This window comes from Scyliorhinus torazame, chromosome 25 (genome assembly GCF_047496885.1).
Source record: "Scyliorhinus torazame isolate Kashiwa2021f chromosome 25, sScyTor2.1, whole genome shotgun sequence".
NCBI lineage: Eukaryota > Metazoa > Chordata > Chondrichthyes > Carcharhiniformes > Scyliorhinidae > Scyliorhinus > Scyliorhinus torazame.
The window spans coordinates 25,515,283-25,537,093 of NC_092731.1; the positions used below are offsets into that span (position 1 = coordinate 25,515,283).

The 21,811-nt window shown below is 48.6% G+C and overlaps 1 protein-coding gene across 2 annotated transcripts in view; it reads right to left on the minus strand.

Annotated features, from left to right (window-relative positions):
- sympk (symplekin) overlaps positions 1 to 21,811 on the minus strand; it is a 59,583-nt gene that overhangs the window by 32,794 nt on the left and 4,978 nt on the right. For both annotated transcript variants that reach the window (XM_072490224.1, XM_072490223.1), the window contains exons 2-8: positions 19,802 to 19,867; positions 18,063 to 18,116; positions 17,315 to 17,388; positions 17,097 to 17,223; positions 10,304 to 10,553; positions 7,220 to 7,390; positions 4,077 to 4,316 (exon numbers count right to left, since the gene is read on the minus strand). In XM_072490224.1, coding sequence (XP_072346325.1) covers positions 4,077 to 4,316; positions 7,220 to 7,390; positions 10,304 to 10,553; positions 17,097 to 17,223; positions 17,315 to 17,388; positions 18,063 to 18,116; positions 19,802 to 19,867 — 982 coding nt within the window. The remainder of the gene's footprint in view (positions 1 to 4,076; positions 4,317 to 7,219; positions 7,391 to 10,303; positions 10,554 to 17,096; positions 17,224 to 17,314; positions 17,389 to 18,062; positions 18,117 to 19,801; positions 19,868 to 21,811) is intronic.

Below are 21,811 nucleotides of genomic sequence, written 5' to 3' on the forward strand. Positions count from 1 at the left end.
ACTCGAATAGAGGATTGTGTCCCGGAGATAATTGGGGAGGATCAGACAGGATTTGTAAAGGGCAGGCACCTGACATCCAACATTAGACAGCTTCTTAATGTAATTATGATGCCAGCAGAGGGGCGCGAGGCTGAGGTGGTAGTTGCCATGGACGCGGAGAAGGCTTTCGACCGTGTGGAGTGGAAGTATCCATGGGATATTTTAGGTAGGTTTGGGTTTGGGCAGGGATTTGTGGAGTGGGTCCGGCTACTGTACCAGGCCCTGGTGGCAAATGTAAGAACTAACCGAGTTTGGTCGGGGGACAAGGCAGGGATGCCCGCTCTCCCCATTACTGTTTGCCATGGCCATTGAACCCTTAGCAATGGCTCTGAGAGCAGCGAATACCTGGAGGGGAATAGTGAGGGGGGGGGGGGGGGGGATGGAGCACGGTCTCTCTCTATGCGGACGATTTGCTGCTTTATGTAGCCACCTGGGATGGCCACGTCCCGATTACAAAATGGACACCTGCAAAGAATGCAGGGAAAATTGGACAATGCTAAGAAACAAGCAGGTGCAAGCTCTGTCTGTTGATTAGAACCTTAAACTCTCAGACAGAACAGAAACTACCAAGCAATCTACATACTAATGAGCCATCTCCGGGGACAAAAGGGAAACATTTAGATACACAATGTTAAGGCAGACTCCCCGGCGCCAGAAGAGGCGAAGACAAAGCTGACTAACAGTCACCAGGACATGCCCAGCGATCAGGGAACCACCCCTCTATTGGAGGAAAATAGATACGACTGATTGAGAAAGACCCAATTAGTTGAGGCCAAGTTCAAGGCCCGCCCAAAAGCACGCAAAGCCCTTTTCAGTATAAAAGATAGTCCCCAAGGGAGAAACTTCCTCCTTTGGCTTTGGCTCTCACCGAAGAGAGACCAGCCTAGCAGCTGCACCAGACCAAGTAAGTCCCAAGTCAACGCACGCTACAAGATAGACGCTCCTAGTTGCTACCCTGTAAACAGCTCAACCCAGCAGCCTCAGAACCGAGCAACGTCCATTGTTCCTCTGACTGAGTGGGCACCCGAAGCTAAGTATAGGCTTTAGTAATAGTGGTAGTTTAGTTTGTAGAGTTTATGCATGAGTAGATTTGACTGTGTGTAAATAAATGAGCATTGCTTTTGAACTTACTAACTGGTGTATCGAGTCATTGATCAGTATTCGGTTCTGAACCTTGTGGCGGTGTCGAAAGATACCTGGCGACTCTTGAGCAAACGTAATTAAACAGAGCCAAATTAAGAGCCAACCAAACATTAGCAACATTTATATCACAGACCAGGTTGGGGGTTGGGGGGGGGGGGGGGGGGGGGGGGGGAAAGAGGGGGATGACCGAAATCAAAGAACAAAGAAAAGTACAGCATAAGAACAGGCCCGTCAGCCCTCCAAACCTGCGCCGACCATGCTGCCCCTCTAAACTAAAATCTTCTACACTTCCGGGGTCCGTATCCCTCTATTCCCATCCTATTCATGTATTTGTCAAGATGCCCCTTAAACGCCACTATTGTCCCTGCTTCCACCACCTCCTCCGGCAGAGAGTTCCAGGTACCCACTACCCTCTGTGTAAAAAAAAACTTGCCTCGCACATCTCTTCTAAGCCTATTCCCTCGCACCTTAAACCTATGCCCCCTAATAATTGACCCCTCTACCCTGGGAAAAAGTCTCTTGACTATCCACTCTGTCTATGCCCCTCATAATTTTGTAGACCTCTATCAGGTCGCCCCCTCAACCTTCTTCGTTCCAGTGAGAACAAACCAAGTTTATTCAACCTCTCCTCATTGCTAATGCCCTCAATACCAGGCAACATCCTGGTAAATCTCTTCTGCATCCTCTCCAAAGCCTCCACATTCTTCTGGTAGTGTGGCGACCAGAATTGAAAGCTATACTCCCAAGTGTGGTCTAACTAAGGATCTATACAGCTGCAACATGATGTTATGGATGAGGCGTTTTCAGAACCCCAAAATGTATCATGGAGTTCAACCAACCTCTCCCTTTAATGGATTTGTTGCTTTTCTGAGCACACGGCTTTTTCCTTAGGTGTGGGATTACAATTATGGACACGTGGGTTTTTAAACACAAAACACTGTTTATTCCATAAACTCAACTTAACATCTTAAATAAACATTGGATCTCTTAACACCCCTTACTTCAAAGATAACTCAGAAAATATTGCAACAGTAAATCATTCCTTAAAATGTTCCTTCAAACTTCCAAGAGACTTAACACCTTTAAACAAAATCACATCAGGTTAAAGGCTTTACTTTAAATCACCCAAATGATCCAGAGATAGTCTTTCATGGCAGAGATCACAGCCGATCCAGCTCACTGCAAAACACAGACACACACCCAGCTCTTTTCAAAACTGAAACTAAAAACCCGCAAAACTAAAAATTGCAAAATGGCTGACCTGACCTCAGCCCCACTCACTCTCTGACATCACTGTTTTCTTAAATATACATTGCTTGAACATCCATGTCTTAAAAGTACTCTCACATGACAATGACTTGCCAATTTTTATACTCGATGCCCTGGCCAATGAAGGCAAGCTTGCCGTATGCCTTCTTGACTACCTTCTCCACCTGTGTTGCCCCTTTCAGTGACCTGTGGACCTGTACACCAAGATCGCTCTTACTGTCAATATTCTTGAGGGTTCTACCAGTCACTGTATATTCTCTACCTGCATTAGACCTTCCAAAATGCATCACCTCACATTTGTCCGAATTAAACTCCATCTGCCATCTCGCCGCCCAAGTCTCCAAACGATCTAAATCCTGCTGTATCCTCTGACAGTCCTCATCGCTATCCGCAATTCCACCAACCATTGTGTCGTCCGCAAACCGACTAACCAGACCAGTTACATTTTCCAACAAAACATTTATATATACTACGAACAGCAAAGGTCCCAGCACTGATCCCTGCGGAACACCCCTAGTCACAGCCCTCCAATCAGAAAAGCACCCTTCCATTGCTACTCTCTGCCTTCTATGACCTAGCCAGTTCTATATCCATCTTGCCAGCTCATCTCTGATCCCGTGTGACTTCACCTTTTGTACCAGTCCGCCATGAGGTACCTTGTCAAAGGCCTTACTGAAGTCCGTATAGACAACATCCACTGCCCTACCTGCATCAATCATCTTTGTGACCGCCTCGAAAAACTCTATCAAGTTAGTGAGACACAACCACCCCTTCACAAAACCATGCTGCCTCTCGTTAATACGACCCCTTGCTTCCAAATGTCTCGATGAATTTTAGATCTTCATGCTGGACGCTCTGCAGTATTTTGCTTTTAACCACAAAATTAAGCTCAGATCTAAAGGGTGGTGGATGAAAAAGGACAGCGACAAAAAAGGTACTTTGCTTTCAAAACCCTCAAAGAAAGTGATCTGATTTTGGGTCACAAACTCACAGACAAATAGTGCAGAAGAGGCCCTTTGGCCCATCGAGTCTGCCTACCTAATCCCATTTGCAAGCATTTGGCCCATAGCCTTGAATGTTATGACTTGCTAAGTACTCATCCAAGTATTTATTAATGGATGTGAGGCAATCTGCCTCTATCATCCTCCCAGGCAGTGCATCCCAGACCGTCACCACACTGTGGTTAAAAAGGTTTTTCCTCAAATCCCCCCTAAATCTCCTGCCGCTCACCTTGAACTGGTGTCCCCTCGAAACTAACCATTCAACGAAGGGGAACAGCTGCTCCCTCTCCACCCTGTCCATGCCCCTCATAATCTTGTACATCTTGTTCAGGTCACTCCTCAGTCTTCTCTGCTCCAGCAAAAATAACTCAAGCCTATGCAACCTCTCTTCATAACTTAAATCTTACATCCCAAGCAACATCCTGGTGAATCGCCTCTACACCCGCTCCAAGTGCAATCACATCCTTCCTATAACGCGGCGACCAGAATTGCATACAGTACTCCAGCCATGGCCTCAACAAAGTTCACTGCAATATCAAGGTGACCTCCGTTTATGTAATCATATCTAACAATGTCTCAACAAGAATCAGCCTCCTATTACAGGATGCACCAAAGCCCTCTTACCGATTTTGATTTTCTTCATGCCCTGGTCAGTCTCCTCTCGGTGCCGTTTCCTCACATCCTTCAGGTTCGGCATGTTGCGGGCAATCTCCTGCTGCTGTGTGCCGAGGTCGAGGAGCAGAGTGGTGATTTGGGCATGGAACTCGAAGGAGGATGGATGCTTCAGCACGCTCAGAAGGTGCAGCTTCAAGTTCTTCCGCACACTGCTGACCTGGGACTTGGCCAGTGTCGGGGGAAGATTTGCTGAAATCAAGAAAAACAGGACGTGTAAAAAGATGGCAGCTACTTGGGCTGATAAGAGACCCAGCTATTCCTCACAGCCAGGAGAACCCAGTTCACCGGATCAGCTTTCAGCAACTGCACTGGCTCATCTTCCAGGCCAAGGGTTCTCAAACTATTTTGGTTGAAGGACCTCTTTACAAATGGATTAGCAAGTGGACATTGTGTCCAAATTATAATTCTCAATGTGACAATGCTGAATGGAAAGAATGTTTTTTAACAAAAACATTTTTCCCCCGCAAGATGAGTGTGCCTGCTTTGCATTGCCCCTTCGTGGCAGAGGCCCCGAGACAGGAGGAGCTCGAGGACACCACAATGAAAGGAACAGGAAAGCAGGAGCTCAAGGGAGTAGGAGCTAGTGGGAGCAACAGCCTAGGGAAGTGGTTAGCCCAGGTAGTGTGAGAGAGAGAGAGAGGAAAATCTGGAGCCCTGGGTAGAGGGTGGGGGCACAGGGAGACAGCAGGAGACTCTTGTGAACAGGAGTTCTGGGGGTTCTCAGAGGAAGAGTAGGAGCACTATGGAAGCACAAGAACACGGGGACCGGAGCAGGAGTAGATCATACAGCCTGTCAAGCCTGCTTCACCATTAAATATGATCTTAGCTGATCTTGGACTTCGACTCCATTTTCCTGTCCATTATCCCTTAATTCCCTGAGACACCAAAAGTCTGTACCTCCCAGTCTAAAATATATTCAACGATGGAGCACCCACAACCATTTGAGATAGAGAATTCCAAAGATTTGAGAGAAAAAAGTTCTCCCTGTCTCAGTTCTAAATGATCATTCCCTTATCCCTAGCCTGCTGCCCCCTCATTCCCCAATTAGTGGAATCAATTTCTCGATGTCTACCTTGGCAAGGCCCGTCGGAATGAGACGCAGAGCACCAAGAGATTAGCAGGAGCAGGGGGAATGAACTACATTATCTGTGGAAAGGGCTCACCCCGGGGTGTCGCTCACTTGTTTTCTCTTGACCATTGTGCCCTGGGCGGAAGCCTATCTGCAAAGCCAGTCTTGCATCGCAGACTGAGAGGTCTCCGATGGCCCCCACTTGAGGATGACATGCAAATCCACGAGCCCAGTCAGCACCAAATCTGAATCCACTGGAGTTGGTTCAGAGACAGCTGGCAAAGATTAGAGTTGGGCAGGTGGCAGAGGGACTAAAACACATCAAAAGTTCCTAACTAGTGATTCATGAGGTGGTGTAAATGCAGAGAGAAATAGTATTCGACAACAGACATGAGCAAAATTAACAAAAACAAAACTATTTGCTGACTTTGAAATGAAAATCCTTGAAAGCCTAGAAAGTTTAAACCTGCATTTTTGTTAACTTTCTCCGATAGTTGGAAGATTGAACTCGATCAGTTGTGGCCAAGCATGCAGCTCACCTCAGAATCAGCAGGGGTTCAGGTCCCACACCATAATTTCGGCTGGCACTCCGACGCAGTACTGAGGGAGTGCTGCACTGTCAGAGGCAGCGTCTATCAAATGGGTAGCAATGGAGGGATGCTTTTCTAATTGGAGGGCTGTGACCAGTGGTGTTCCACAGGGATCAGTGCTGGGACCTTTGCTCTTTGTAGTATATATAAATGATTTGGAGGAAAATGTAACTGGTCTGATTAGTAAGTTTGCAGACGACACAAAGGTTGGTGGAATTGCGGATAGCGATGAGGACTGTCTGAGGATACAGCAGGATTTAGATTGTCTGGAGACTTGGGCGGAGAGATGGCAGATGGAGTTTAATCCGGACAAATGTGAGGTAATGCATTTTGGAAGGGCTAATGCAGGTAGGGAATATACAGTGAATGGTAGAACCCTCAAGAGTATTGAAAGTCAAAGAGATCTAGGAGTACAGGTCCACAGGTCATTGAAAGGGGCAACACAGGTGGAGAAGGTAGTCAAGAAGGCATACGGCATGCTTGCCTTCATTGGCCGGGGCATTGAGTATAAGAATTGGCAAGTCATGTTGCAGCTGTATAGAACCTTAGTTAGGCCACACTTGGAGTATAGTGTTCAATTCTGGTCGCCACACTACCAGAAGGATGTGGAGGCTTTAGAGAGGGTGCAGAAGAGATTTACCAGAATGTTGCCTGGTATGGAGGGCATAAGCTATGAGGAGCGATTGAATAAACTCGGTTTGTTCTCACTGGAACGAAGGAGGTTGAGGGGCGACCTGATAGAGGTATACAAAATTATGAGGGGCATAGACAGAGTGGATAGTCAGAGGCTTTTCCCCAGGGTAGAGGGGTCAATTACTAGGGGGCATAGGTTTAAGGTGAGAGGGGCAAGGTTTAGAGTAGATGTACGAGGCAAGTTTTTTACGCAGAGGGTAGTGGGTGCCTGGAACTCACTACCGGAAGAGGTAGTGGAAGCAGGGACGATAGGGACATTTAAGGGGCATCTTGACAAATATATGAATAGGATGGGAATAGAAGGATACGGACCCAGGAACTGTAGAAGATTGTAGTTTCGTCGGGCCGTATGGTCGGCACGGGCTTGGAGGGCCGAAGGGCCTGTTCCTGTGCTGTACATTTCTTTGTTCTTTGTTGAGACATTCAACTGAGGCCCTGATGGCTCTGCCAGATGGACATAATAGATCGCATGACACTATCTGAACAAGAACAGGGGTGTTCTCTCCTGTGTCCTGGTCAATATTAATCCCTCAAAAATCATCACTTAAAAATAAATGGTCTAGTCGTTATCATGTTGCTGCTTGTGGGAGACTGTCGGGTGCAAATTGGCTTCCATGTTGCCTATAATACAATAGTGACTTCATTTCAAAGTATTCCATTGGCTATAAAGTGCCTTGGGATGTCCCAAGATCATGAAAGGCATGATACAATTGAGTCTTTCTTTCTGTCAATGACCTTACCATGAAGGGTCTCATATGCCTGGATGACCTCGGACATGTACATGGGGCGTTGTCGAGCGATGGTTGCCAAAGAGCCCAGCGCAGCAGTCAGGTTGATACTGGAAATGGCGGGGTGTACCATGAATTTCAGGAGTTGTTCCAGTGCTATTTTACCCTCTTCCTGAAGACTGCCTAGAAAAGATGACGACAAAAGTATCAGCAATAGTATCTTCCTCAGCAGACAGATCCAGGGTTGGGAGGCTTGTCATATCACAGAACTGTTACAGCACAGGAGGGCATGTTATAACTCATCCACCAAAGGAGCAATCTGGAGCCTGTCATTCCTTAACATAGTTTATTCACATGTTGCTTATGCGTTAATCCAGAGAACACAGGTACAGACTGTTTTCCTACCGCCACACAGGTGCAAACCAGTCCCTGCATATACATCAGAATAATGCACTAACCTTTCCCCCGATTAGTACATTTACAACTAAAGCATGCACTTCATTGTGACAGGAATGCACCACTAACAGGTCATTCAGCTCATCATGGGTACACCAGCTCTCCAAATGATCAAATCACCTATTGCCATTCCCCTGCCTTCCCCTCATAACTCTGCACATCATACGCATATTTCATTTTACAGAGAACCATGGGTAAGAAAGTAAGAATTTTTAAAAATGTAAGTTTATGGTCTTCATGAGGAGCTGGTGACCTCATGCATTGTCACTGGACAGGAATCCAGAGACCCAGGGTAATGCTCCAGGGACCTAGGTTCGAATCCCACCATGCAGATGGTAGAGTTTTAATTCAATTCAAACCTGGAATGTAAGTCTAACAATGACCATAACTAATGTCGATTGTTGCAAAAACCCACCGGGTTCACTGATGTCCTTTAGGGAAGAAAATTTGTCATCCTTACCCAGTCTGGCCCTAGTTTTAGTCTTTATAAGTGTCACAAGTAGACTTACATTAAATCTGCAATGATGTCACTGTGAAAATTCCCAAGTCGCTACACTCCGGTGCCTGTTCGGGTACACCGAGGGAGAATTCAGAATGTCCAATTCACCTAACAAGCACGTCTTTCGGGACTTGTGGGAGGAAGCCGGAGCATCCGGAGGAAACCCACACAGACACAGGGAGAACGTGCAGACTCCACACAGACAGTGACCCAAGCAGGGAATCGAACCTGGGACCCAGGCGATGTGAAGCAACAGTGCTAACCACTGTGCTACCCTGCCGTCCTACATGTGACTCCAGACCCACAGAAATGTAGTTGACTTATAAAATGCCGTGCACTGCAGCACTCAGTTCAGGGCAATTAGGGACGGGCAATAAATGTTGGCCCAGCCAGCGATGCCCACATCCTCTGGACAAATTTTTAAAAATTCAATGCTTGAAAACCGGGTGAAGGAGATTGAACAGTAACTGAAAAGTTACCTGAAGGTGAAAGGGCAGATGGGTGGACGAAGAAGTGGGATTAACTGAACAGCTTCTCCCAAGAATCGGCAGGGGTATGATGATGCTGAACAGCCTCCTTTTGAGCTGTAAGGGTTTATTCTATGAATGTTCTTTTGTCAAACTGATTTTTTATAAGAAAAATAAATTTACGTATTACTTGGAAAAAGCAAATCTAAACGGGGTACAGCAACGAAGGGAACTGAGGAGTTAAAAAACATAAATGATGCAAAGTTGCATTTCAGTTAATAAGGCTCAAGCACAGGGATTTCAAACTCAGGGTCGCCACCCATAAGTGAGTCGTGGGCAGGTTCCAGGAGGGTCGCGGCATTCCTGAGGAACGCCCGACTGCCACAGCTAGCTTTTAAAAATGCCGGCAGCGATGGACCTTTGAGATTGCCGTCCATCTCGTGCATGCAAGGGCAGGCCCGGAGCTCAGTGGGATATATAGCCTCTTTGTGGCGTCAGTGTGCCATCCAGGGCCAGCTTTTTCAGAAAATGACCGAGTCCTCCCACCGAGAGCGGAGGCAGAGGACAGATCACGCGTCCCGTGCGCTGACGTCACGAGTTCTGGGCACGAGTGATTCCTCCATTGTGCAGCTGCCTGCAGTGCTGGTGAGAACACCTGGGCTGCTGGTTATCAACCCATGAAGAAGCTGAAAACAGGAACAAAGCAAAAGCATCTTAAAGATGATTACTTGAGATGTGGGCTATTAATTGATGCACTGCAAATCAAGATTCAAAGTTCATGTGTGTGTTATATGCAGAGTTGTACTGTCAAATGAAAGTTTAAAACCCTCAAAACTTCAAAGATATTTGAAGACTAAACATGGTGAGTTCAAGGGAAAAAAACTTTTTTTCCCCAACGAATGCAGTGAAATCTTAAATCATCAGCGGAAGTCATTATCGGACATTTTCTTTTTCCAAACTTAAAATTTTCGCTGCCCAGAATGCCGGCAAAAAAAAGGTAAATCCCATATATAATTGATGGAGTACAAAATTCAGGGACACTTCAGTGAAAAAAAGCGTTATCCTTGGTTCAGAAAAAAAAACCATTTATAACATTGTTCTTATGGAAAAATCAGTTAAACAAACTGTGCCGCAAGTCCGAGGACTGCCTGTAATCAAGAGATCAAATAGGGACTTCAGAAACTTCCGTACTCAGGTGGCAATGAGAATGTGGAACTCGCTACCACTGAGAACAGTTGAGCCGGATGGTTCAGATGCATTTAAAGAGAAGCAGTTAAGTAAATTAAGGAGGGAATAAAGGGTTACGTTGACAGTTAAGGGAGGACAGAAAGAGACTCAAGTGAAGCATAAATGCAGTGTGGACTGTCTGAACTGAATAGCCAATTTCTGTGCTCCAAACTCTACATAATCCACATAACATCTCCATTTATTAGTACCATCGACACTCACTCGAATTCTAAATGATGCATTAGCCAGCAGGCCGTCAACCACTACTGTGCTCAGCCGGACAAAGTAGAATTAATATGCCACTGAGCACCCATCCATTGAAACTGGGTCTCGCATCCACACCAACAATTTTAAGAGTAGATGGTTTGAATCCATAGTGACATCATTATCCCACCTCTTGAATGGCTGCTTTATAAGCAGTAACAACTTATCCTGCAGCATACCCACCGGCATTGATGTAAGAGTGATCCTTCACAATGCGATCCAGGCTAATATCGTTCTCCTGCCGCTTGGGGACGTCTGAATCTGGGGTGCGAGACGACAGCGTGATAATCAAGCTCTCGATGAATTTGATGGCATGGGTGCGGATCCCATCGTTGTCAGAGTCCAGCATCAACACGATGTCATCCTGCATGTTACTAACCATGTCCCAGCAGGCCTCCTGCATTTCACTGATAACCCTCGACTTCACCATCCACTGGAGAAAAGAACCACCACAGGTTAAAATCTCAGCAGAAAAGAAAACATACAGGATATCTGCACATCTGATGTGTTACAGTTCATTCGACGTTCGAGTTGCTCTGGCAACCTGCACTTTTCCACTCGCTTTGTTGTCTGACGCTATCGATAGTGAGGGTTCAACATCCTTTCCGTTACATGGCCGAATAGAAATTTCTCCCACTCTTACCACCTGCCATTGGCGAGTGTTGGAAGGATTTTCAGGTTGAAAGTCAATACATTGGTCGCGTTATGAACACACCTTCCTTGGCCATCAGGTCCTGGGTTGAGACTCAAACCCGGAGCTTCTGACTCAGAAGCAAGGATGCTAACCCACTGCGCCATAAGCCCTCCTGTTTAGTTATCTAGAAATTTGTAATTATGCGGCACTTTTCTATGTGCAAGAACGGGGTTTCCCAAACTGTTCAAGTTGCAGAACCTAAAGTGACCACCCAAGAGCATCAGGGAACCCCAAACATCCTCATGTCGACACCCCTCTTGTTGCTGCAAAATAGGTGCAAACATAGCAATCAAATATAAACACGTCTTTTCTTGTTCTTTGTATTTTTTTCCCTCTTTTTTTAGGGATGTGGGTGTGGCTGGCTGGGCCAGCATTTGTTGCCCATCCTTAATTGCCCGTGAACTGAGTGGCTTTCTCAGCCATTGCAGTGGAGGGCAGTTAGAGTCAAACATCTTGCTGTGGATTTGGAGTCACACGTAGGCCAGACCGGTTAAGGATGACAGAGTTCCCTCCATAAAGGGACATTAGTGAACCAGATGGGTTTTTACGACAATCGGCAATGGAATTCAAATTTCATAATCAGTCCTGGTGGGATTGCAATCCGGGACCCCAGAGCATTACCCTGGGTCTCTGGATTACTCGTCCAGTGACAATACCACTACAACATTGCTTCACCCTATATTAGGAAGAGGAACGCAGTCACAAATACATTCAATAACTGCATGGCCCACTTGCTATTCCCTGGTCAAGCCACCCTCCATTGGCCCTGTAACATTAGCCTCCAGAAGTAATACCCACTTTAGGAATGAGTAATATGGTAATAGTGAAAAAATTATTTTCTTTTAAAAAATACTTAAGTTGTATCTTTTGTAATTATTAATGGGAGTGATGATGGAAAGAGGATTCTCATCGCGGACACATGCACTCGCACGCTTTATAACAATATAGGAATCTTTTTATTACAGTCGCAAGTAGGCATTCAGAATGTAAAATTCACCCAAGAAGCACATCTTTCAGGACTTGTGGGAGGAAACTGGAGCACCAGGAGGAAACCCACACAGACTTGGGCAGAGCGCACAGACGCTGCACAGCCAGTGACCCAAGCCAGGAATCAAACCGAGGCTCTGTGAAGCAACAGTGTTAATTAACCACCGTGCTACCGTTTCCTGCTCTCCGCTGGCAGCCCCCACTATCACTTACCTCCTCCTCCCCACACAGACAAATGCGTGCACTCCACACTCCAATCCGTGCTGCCCACCCGCCTGTGCCCTCCCCCTCACAGGCTCCTGCCATGCGCGCTGCCCATCCACCCGCATTCCTCCTCCTCCCCACTACAACACCCGCGCTCCCCCACCCCAGACCAACGCGCTTCCCCCTCCCCCTACGGCACCCACAGTCCCCTCCTGCACACATGTGCAAGTTCCCACCGCATCTCACTGCTTGCCGCCCACCACACCATGTGTGCGCCCCCCAATACTTGCCACCTCCTCTCCATACACAGACGTATACAATCGCTCTGCATTTCCCCACACGTGCCTGACCGCACTCCCACCTCACCCCCACGAGTGCCCACATTCCAACATCACCCCCCACAGGAGCGCCTGCACCCCACCTCACCCCCCACAGGAGCCCCAGCACTTCCCCATACTCCACAGACGCGCCCACACTCCCTCCACCCCCCACAGGAGTGCCCGAACTTCTCCCACCCCCCACAGTGGTGTCAGCACTCCCTCCACCTCTCAGAGGAGCGCTCGCACTCCCTCCACCCCCCCACAGGAGCGCCCGCACTCCCTCCACCCCCCCCACAGGGGAGCGCCCGCACTCTCCCCACCCCCCCACAGGAGCGCCCGCACTCTCCCCACCCCCCCACAGGAGCGCCCGCACTCTCCCCACCCCCCCACAGGAGCGCCCGCACTCTCCCCACCCCCCCACAGGAGCGCCCGCACTCTCCCCACCCCCCCACAGGAGCGCCCGCACTCTCCCCACCCCCCCACAGGAGCGCCCGCACTCTCCCCACCCCCCCACAGGAGCGCCCGCACTCTCCCCACCCCCCCACAGGAGCGCCCGCACTCTCCCCACCCCCCCACAGGAGCGCCCGCACTCTCCCCACCCCCCCACAGGAGCGCCCGCACTCTCCCCACCCCCCCACAGGAGCGCCCGCACTCTCCCCACCCCCCCACAGGAGCGCCCGCACTCCCCCCCCCCCCCCCCCCCACAGGAGCGCCCGCACTCCCCCCCCCCCCCCACAGGAGCGCCCACACTCCCTCCACCACCCACAGGAGCGCCGGCACCTCCCTCACCCCCCACATGAGCGCCCGCACTCTCTCCCCCCCCCCCCCCAACACGAGCGCCGCACTCCCCACCCCCATAGGAGCGCTCGCACTTCCCCACAGGGAGTTTCCCCTGTGGCCGGGCGGGGGGGGGGGGGGGGGGATGTCTCTTTTATGCCTCTCCATCCAGCCCTTTCTCCCCCTTCCCCCGGGTTGCACGTTCCTATGGTTTCCCCTTTCTTTTCTTTTTCCTCTCTTTTTTTTCTTTTGAAGTTTCCTGTTTCCCTATCTATTCATTGTTGCTGGCCTTGAACATGTTCTGGAACAGGCCCATGCATCTAGGAAGCCTTCCTCCCCTAGTATAGCATACTTAATCTTCATCAGGTGGAGAAATTCCAAAAGGATAACTAGGCAGTCTGCAGCTGTGGGTGGTGCTGATCATTGCCAGCCGAGCAGGATTCTTCGGCGTGCGATTAGGGAAGCGAAAACTAGGGCGTCGGCCCTCTTCCCCATGTGTAGCTCTTATTCTCCATCTCCGGGAAAAACCTGCTCGTTCGGGTTCTGGTCAGGTGTGTTCTGTGCACCGCTTTGAACTGCACGAGGCTGAGCCTTGCGCAGGAGGAGGTGGAGTTGGCTCTGCTCAGTGCCTCGCTCCAGAGTACCCACCCCACTTCTGTCCCCAGTTTGTCCTCCCATTTCCGTCTGGTTTTGTCCAATGGAGCTCTGGCTCTATCCAGTTGCTGTCCATACATTTTCCTACAGAGTCCCCCTTCTTATCTGTCTGTGTTTATCATGTCCTCTAATAGTGTAGTCTCCAGGGCCCCGGGGTACCCTACTGTCTCTTTCCGGAGGAAGTGCTTTATTTGCAGGTGTCTCATTTCCTGTCAAGTCAGCAGTTCCCATTCCTCCGTCAGTTCGTCCAGTGTCGCCAGCTGTGCCCTATGGAAAGGTCCCTGTCAGCGGTAGAGATGGTGTCTAGCATGGCTGGGGGGAATCTGCGGTTGCCGCAGATGGGGGCCATCCTAGTCAGCCCGAAGTGCTGTCTTAATTGGGCCCATGTTTTCAGTGTAGTCACTACTACTGGGCTTGATGTGTATTTGGCGAGGGGGATGGGAGTGCTATTGTAGCCAAGGCCTGGAAGGTAGTCCCCTTGAAGGAGGTCTCCTCCATCCGCACCCACTCTGAATTGGGATTGTGTACCCATCCCCTCACTCTTTCCGCCGTTGCTGCCCAGTGGTAGTACTGCAGGTTTGGTAATGCCAGGCCACCTCTGTCTCCTCTCTGGATGCCCTTCCAGCTTTTCGCGTCTGCAGGGCTATCGCCAGGGGTTCAATTGCTTGTGCGAACAACGGGCATCCTTGCCTTGTGCCTCTTTGGAGCTGGAAGTATTCAGATCTGGTGGTGTTGGTTCGGACACTCGCCTTGGGAGTGTTGTATAGGAGTCTCACCCAGTGGTGAATCCTGCTCCTCGTCCAAACCGTTCCAGTACCTCAAGGAGGTACTGCAAATCAACTCTTGTCGAAACCCTTAGCCTGATGTTCGCAGTGAGTTGCCAACCCTTGACAAAGCCCATTTGGTCCTCTGCAACCACCTCTGGTACGCAGCTTTCCAGCCTTTTGGCCAAGACCTTTGCGAATATTTTCACGTCTCCATTTAGCAGCGAAATGGGTCAAAATGATCCACATTCCGTCGGGTCCTTGTGTTTTTGGGGTATCAATGAGATTGTGGCCTGCGCCAGCGTAGGAGGCAAGGTGCCCCTCGCCAGCAAATCCGCAAACATGTCGCTTAGGCGTGGGTCCAGGGCACCTTCCCCACCTGCATAGAGCTGATGCTCTCCATAATTTCTCCCAGATCTATTGGTGCTTCCAGCCTCCCTACAACTGGTAGTTCCAGTCCGTCGAGGAACTGTTTCATCCTCGCTTCCCTGTCGGAGGACTCAGAAGTGTACAGCCCTCGGTGGAAGGTCTCGAATGATCGGTTGACATCTTTTGGTTCTGCTACCAGTCTGCCTCTGCTATTCTTTACCTGTGCTATTTCCCTCGTGGCTGCCTGCTTTCTCAGCTGGTGAGCCAGTAGGCGGCCAGCCTTGTCGACATGTTCAGAGAAGGTTCCCCGTGTCTGGCAGAGTTGGTGCACTGCTATCCTGGTGGATAGCAGATTAAAGTTCATTTGTAGTTTTTTCCTCTCCGCCGGCAGCTCTACAGTCGGGGTCTCAGAGTACCTTGTCGACCTCCAAAATGGAGTCGACCAGCTGCTTCCTGGCCACCCTCTCTTCCCTATCTCTGCATACCTTGTATTCTATCATCTCTCCTCTAATCACGGCCTTCAGTGCCTCCCAAAACGTGGAGGGTGAGACGTTTCCCTGTTCTGGATCTTTTCACCGGGCCGTTAAGTCCCCTTACGTTCCAGGTGACTATCCTGGTCTGGGGTTTCTGAAACCCCCTGGTCCTGCGGGATCACGCATACTTACCTCGTCTTCCCGTGCTTGCCCTCCTCGCCAGTACAGTGGCTCCCTTCCCTGTGCTGACCTAGTCCTGGCCCCATGCTGCCTACATGCCTTCATCCCCAAACTCGCCCCCTTACTTGCCTCCCTTATCCTCGCTCCCTTCCCCGTTTCCCATCTTCAAACCGAAAACGAGGCAGCATAGTCCCGTGCAAAAACATAGTCCACATTAAAGTCCTTGTTTTCGGTCCGTCCACTTTTGTTTCTCTTTCTTCTGCTTTTCTCCCCCCTGCTGCCTTCACCGCTGATACGTCTGTTCTTCCTCTAAGTTGTTCAGCGGGGTGCCAAAGTAACGTTCCTTTCCCTGGTATGTTACCCAGAGTCTGGCTGGGAACAGCATGCTGAATCTCACCCCTTCTTTGTAGAGCGCTGATTTTGCTCTATTAAATTCGGCCCTCTTTTTTGCCTGGTCCTTCCCAATGTCTTATAGACCCTGATTCTGTGCCCTTCCCACGAGCACGACTTTGTCTGTCAGGCCCACCTCAGGATCTTTTCCCGGTGTTGGTACCGGTGCAGTTTTGAAATTATCGCTCTCGGCTGCTCCCCAGTTTTGGGTTTAGGCCGGAGCGACCTGTGTGCTCTGTCGAGTTCTGGGGGGTTTGGAAAGCTTTCCCTCCCAACTAAGTTGCCCAGCATTTGGGCGATGTAGCCTGTTGGGTCCCTTCCCTCAATCCCCTCTGGCAGACCCAAGATGCGGATATTTTGCCGCCTGGACCTGTTGTCCTAGTCCTCGACCTTCCCCTTTAAGTTCTCCTGGGCTGCCATCAACCTCTTCACCTCGGCCTCCAATCACTCTGGTCCATCGATGCCTTCGCCAGGTACAGGATTGTCTTCTCCTGGACCTCCACCTCCCGTACCAGGCCATCTATCGTGCGCTGAAGGGCAGCTATCGTTTTCGTCACTACCTCCTTCACCACCATCTGGAACTCCATTTTGATCGCTTCCTTCATAGCGGTCAGTTCCTTTTTTAAACGCTCCTCCATCCGTCTCCATGTAGGGGGGGGGGGGGGGGGGGGGGAAACATGTCGTTGTCCACACCTGCTCCGCCGTTCAAGTCGTCGATCTTCCCCTCTCCTGGTTCGCCTGGGCCTCCGCCCTGCCTCATGGGGCCGCTAGTCCACCCGCCCGTTTGCTCCGCTTCTGCCTTCTCGTCGTCCCTTCGAGTCGGCATCTTCCTTCCCCCTCATCGCTGTTCGTGCCTTTTATGTTTGGGGGAGTCTTCGATGGCTTTTTGGGCCAAATTCACTATGTTGGGTCCAATTGGGAGGAGAGCCACCTGATGTGCATCCGCTCAGCACATCGTCACCACCAGAAGTCTCACCTTCGCAAAATTTGCTTATTGGCCCCTTGATTGAAAAAAATACACGAAATGTGCCTCTCCTCCCAAGCAAAAGTGCTGGACAAGCCTGGTGTAGAGCTTTCCAGAGGGTGCAACTTCAGTCTGGGAGCTGAAAGGTGGGATGTTAAAAACACTGCCCTCTCGCATTCAGGGAAACCCATACCACCTACCTGGAGAGCCACCTTGTATAGCTGCGTCATGGTCAGGATAACCTTCTTCACCACATTGACATTCTCATCCTTCAGCAGCATGTTGAGGTTTGCGATGAGTTTTGGCAGCAGCTCATTATCCCGCTTACTAAGACGGGGGGAAATTAAGAAATGATGTGAAGAGTAATGCAAAAAAAGTGTTCCAAAGTAGAAAAAGGCAATCGAAAAGGAAAACTAACCTTGCCTCCTCCATGAACCCAATCACAAACTTACGAACGTCGACAGATTTATCCGACTGAAATGCAATGATTTCCTGCGAAGAATGAGATTGGTCAGTTTCCTGCATTACAACGGTTCAAAATTACTCGATTGGCTGTAAAGTGCTTTGGGACAGCCCAGTGTCATGATGGCACTTTAAAAATACAAAATTTATTTTTATCCCAAACAGCAATCTGGAGATGGGGAGCGGATTAAATAGTTTATTGAGTTAGTGGCATGATACTTGATTTAGCTATCGACCGTGGCTCAGTGGGTAAAACTGAGAGTCTGTGAGCTTACGGTCCTCTTCCAGACACTCCACAAAATCCAGGCTGGCTCTCCCAGGGAGTACCATTGAATCGAGACCCCTCACCGTATGTCCCCTCCCCTGCTACCCACTCCCATTCACTGACTGTAAAGGGAACTGGGCACCCTGAGGCCATGAATGGCACTATATGCAAGTCCTGCATTCAAAACCAGCTCTCTCTCTGCTGGGATGGTTCATAGTTTAAGCCACCCAATCCCTGCAGGTCAAAGGATGGCTACTTTGATAATCAGGAGTGAATTCAACTCCACGCACCAGATATGGATATTCACAATGGACTCAACTCCCATGGCTCTCATCGGCCGGTGGGGGGGGTGCTGTGCTACTCATGGCTATATTCAAACATCACAGTTGTTAACGTGCATTGAGGATGCAAAAGGAATCCTACTCTACCAGTTACTCACATCTAGAAAGTTGTCGAGGAGTGTGGGATCCTTATTCAAAATCAACTCCTGAACCTGTGGAAGAGACAAATAAAGACTGAAATAAAGTACAGAATCCGCAATGTTACCTGCAAACAGTGGAGGACATGGGGATAATCTTAGAATCCCTACAGCATAAGAGGTGGTCATTCTACCCAACCTGCACATCTTTGGACTGTGGGAGGAAACTGGAGCACCAGGAGGAAACCCTTGCAGACACGGGAAGAACGTACAAATTCTACACAATCATCCGAGGTTTGAATTGAACCTGGGTCCCTGGTGCACTGAGGCAACAGTGCTAACCATTGTGTCTCTCGCACCGCAATCCCTAACCGAGCTATTGAACCCACCTCGCTTTGAGTACACTGAACCATTGTGTATCTAACAGGATAGGGAGACACCATGACATAACAGTAAAGTTGCTGGACAGGTAATCCAGAGCCTCAGGCTAATGCTCTGGGCGACAGGGTTTCAAATCCCACCACGCCGTTTGGTGGAATTTAAATTTAATCCATAAACTCTGGAATTGAGAGCTAGCCTCAGCAATGGCGACCATAAAAACCCAACTGGTTCACTTATGCCTTTGAGGGATGGAAATCTGTTATATATGTGACTCCAGTCCACAGCAATGTGGCTGGCTCTTACCTGTCCTCTGAAATGGCCTAACTAAAACCACTAAGTTCAAGGGTTAGCGATGATCAACTAACTAGGTTTAGCGATGGTGAACAAATGCTGGCCTTGCCCAGCAACACCCACATTGTTTCAAAGAATTTTTTCAAAAATGGATAGTGACACTGGAGAAGGTGGAAAAACATTCACCAAAATTATGCCTGAACAGATAAGGCAAGTTCGAGTAGACTAGATTCTTATTGTAGAAAACACAAGTAGGTGACCTAGTAGATGTCGAGGTGTTGCTGAAAAAGACATGCTGTCAAAGTTTTTAGTCTTGCATTCTTCAGATTCACAAGAGTACCAATAGTAAACAGAACAATTTATACTGCATGAAAAGAGTTGGTAGAGGCATTGCCATGGAGAATGCACCAGGGGACAGTTAACTGCCAAGCTTTTATTCATATTCAAGTCAGACAGGATGACTGAGATTGTTGATGGCATTGCCATGGGGAATGAACCAGGGAATGGAAGTTCTTCACGCTTTGGTTTCATTGAAAAGGAACAATGTATGGACATGCTCCTTCTGTCTGCAAAGGCCAGGGCCCTGCTTGTATGAATGAATACGTTAGAAGCCACATATATTCACCCACATGCCCTACGAGGGAAGAATTACTCAACCTTGCGTGACGCACACGAGACCAGCTCCTGCACGCGTCGGCATGAGCTTGTGCAGCTGCAATATAGTTTCGTCAGCAAGATTTATGATACTGTTACAATATACAATAACACGATCAACCTTTTGATGCATGGGGCTGAAAACAAAAAGGAACCAACTAAACATGGAACCTGACATGCACTCCCGCTTGGAACCAGGCACCACCGCGTTGCTGCCTCAAAAACGGAGTTATTTTTGCAGTGGGAAGCAGTGGGATAGTACCGTTAGCGGTGGTCCATGGGGTCTTTTCTCCCCACTTAAATGGGGCAAAAGACTTGGAGAACCGTTGTCATAAAGCACATCGACCAACTAACCACCAACAACATTACAGGCACACTAAAATTGGTTAAAATAAAAATCTGCGGCTCACACCAGCTCCAAATGCATCACTGACCTGTTTGAGAACACTGATCTTGTTATCAGTAGCGATGAGTGCCGCTTGATTCAACAGATCCACCACCTGCAACACAAAATGAAACAGGTATTCTAGAGTCAGTCTTCACAAATGACAGCATTCTAAAAATACTTCATATCATTACAATTAGTGTATAAGGACAGGTTGCAGAAACTTGGTCTGTACTTTGACATATTGGGGCTCATCTAATTGTGTTTAAAATCATTAAACATAGAACATACAGTGCAGAAGGAGGCCTTTCAGCCCATCGAGTCTGCACCGACACACTTAAGCCCTCACTTCCACCCTATCCCCATAACCCCTCCTAACCTTTCTGGTCACTAAGGGCAATTTATCATGGCCAATCCACCTAACCTGCACGGACTGTGTGAGGAAACCGAAGCATCCGGAGGAAACCCACGCAGACACGGGGAGAACGTGTAGACTCCGTACAGACGGTGACTCAGTGGGGAATCGAACCGGGCGCTGTGAAACCACTTGTGCTATCGTGCTGCCCAAATTGACTGATAAAAATGAACTATTTCCCCTGGCATCCCCCTATTACCCCTGCGCTCATTGACCTGGATTGGCTACCCCATCAAGCAAGGTCTAGATTTTAAAATTCTCATCCTGGGTTTCAAATCTCTCCATGGTCTCGCTCCCATCTCTGTAATCACCTTCAGGCCCACAACCTTCCAAAATCTCCACGCTGCTCTCTTTCTGGCCTCTTGCGCACCCCAATCTGAATCACTGCCACTGGCGGCTGTGCCATCAACCGCCTGGACCCCAGACCCTGGAAAATCCTCCACATACTTTTCCGCTTCTCTACCTCGTTTTCCTTAAAAGCTACATTTGAACCAAATGTTATCACCTGAACCAATATCTCCTTATGTGACTCGATGTCAAATTTTATTTTATAACGCTCCTGTGAAGGCCCTTGGGATGTTTTGTGTTAAAGGTGCCATATAAATACAGATTGTTGTTGGTGGAGTGGATCCAAAAGAAGGTGAGGGGGTTGGGAGTAATCGATCCTAACATTAGAACTTGGCAGTTTAGGAGAAAAATCGTCATTACTTTTCCACAGATCCCACAAGAAAACTGGAACCGCTTTCCTCAAAACATTGTGAATGCTGGATATCAATCAGATTTCAAGATTGACACTGTTATGGGCCAGGGTTTAGAGAACCCCAAAGTGTATGGAGTTAACCTGACCCACAACTTTTAATAGATTGTGGTATGGGGAGCACACGGCCCACTCTACAGGTGTGGTACAGAAGAAATCGAAAAGTATTTTTTAAAGCAAAACAATGTTTATTCTATGAACTCAAGTTATCCTTTTTAAAGTATACAGTGAACATCTTCGCAATCATTAATTCAAATAAAACCCCCAAAGAATACACTAAGTAATCCTTAAGCTGTCCTTTTAACATCCATAAGACTTAAACAAAACCTCTAAACAGAAGCACATCAGATTAAAGTCACTACTGAAAGCAGTTATTAGTTTTAAATCACCAAAGGATCGATTTACAGTTTTTAGATTACAGAGAGAGAGACGAATACCCCTTCTGGCTGTGGCTGGAGCTATCCAGCTCTGAAAACGAAACTAAAACACACCCTGCAGCAAACAGCCTAAAACGAAAGTAAAAAGCTGATAGGCAGCCCAGCTCCTCCCACACTCTGACATCACTGATAAACACCCATTTCTTAAAGACCCATTTCTTAAAGGTACTCTCACATAACAACACGGTTAGGTTTTTGTTCGATACAACATTAGCGTTTATGGAGAACGGAAGAAATTGAGATCAGACACAGAACCACAATCTAACTGAAAGCAGCAGCAGGTCAGAGGGGTTGACATCCAATCTGATTCCTATATGCCTTACCTGCCCACAACCTGGCCCTCAGGCCTCTCCCCCTACCACTTCCCTTGCCCAACCCCCCTTCAAATATCCTCCTCCCTCTCACCATTCCACCCCCCCTCCGCGTACTGATCCCCCAAACAACCCCTTC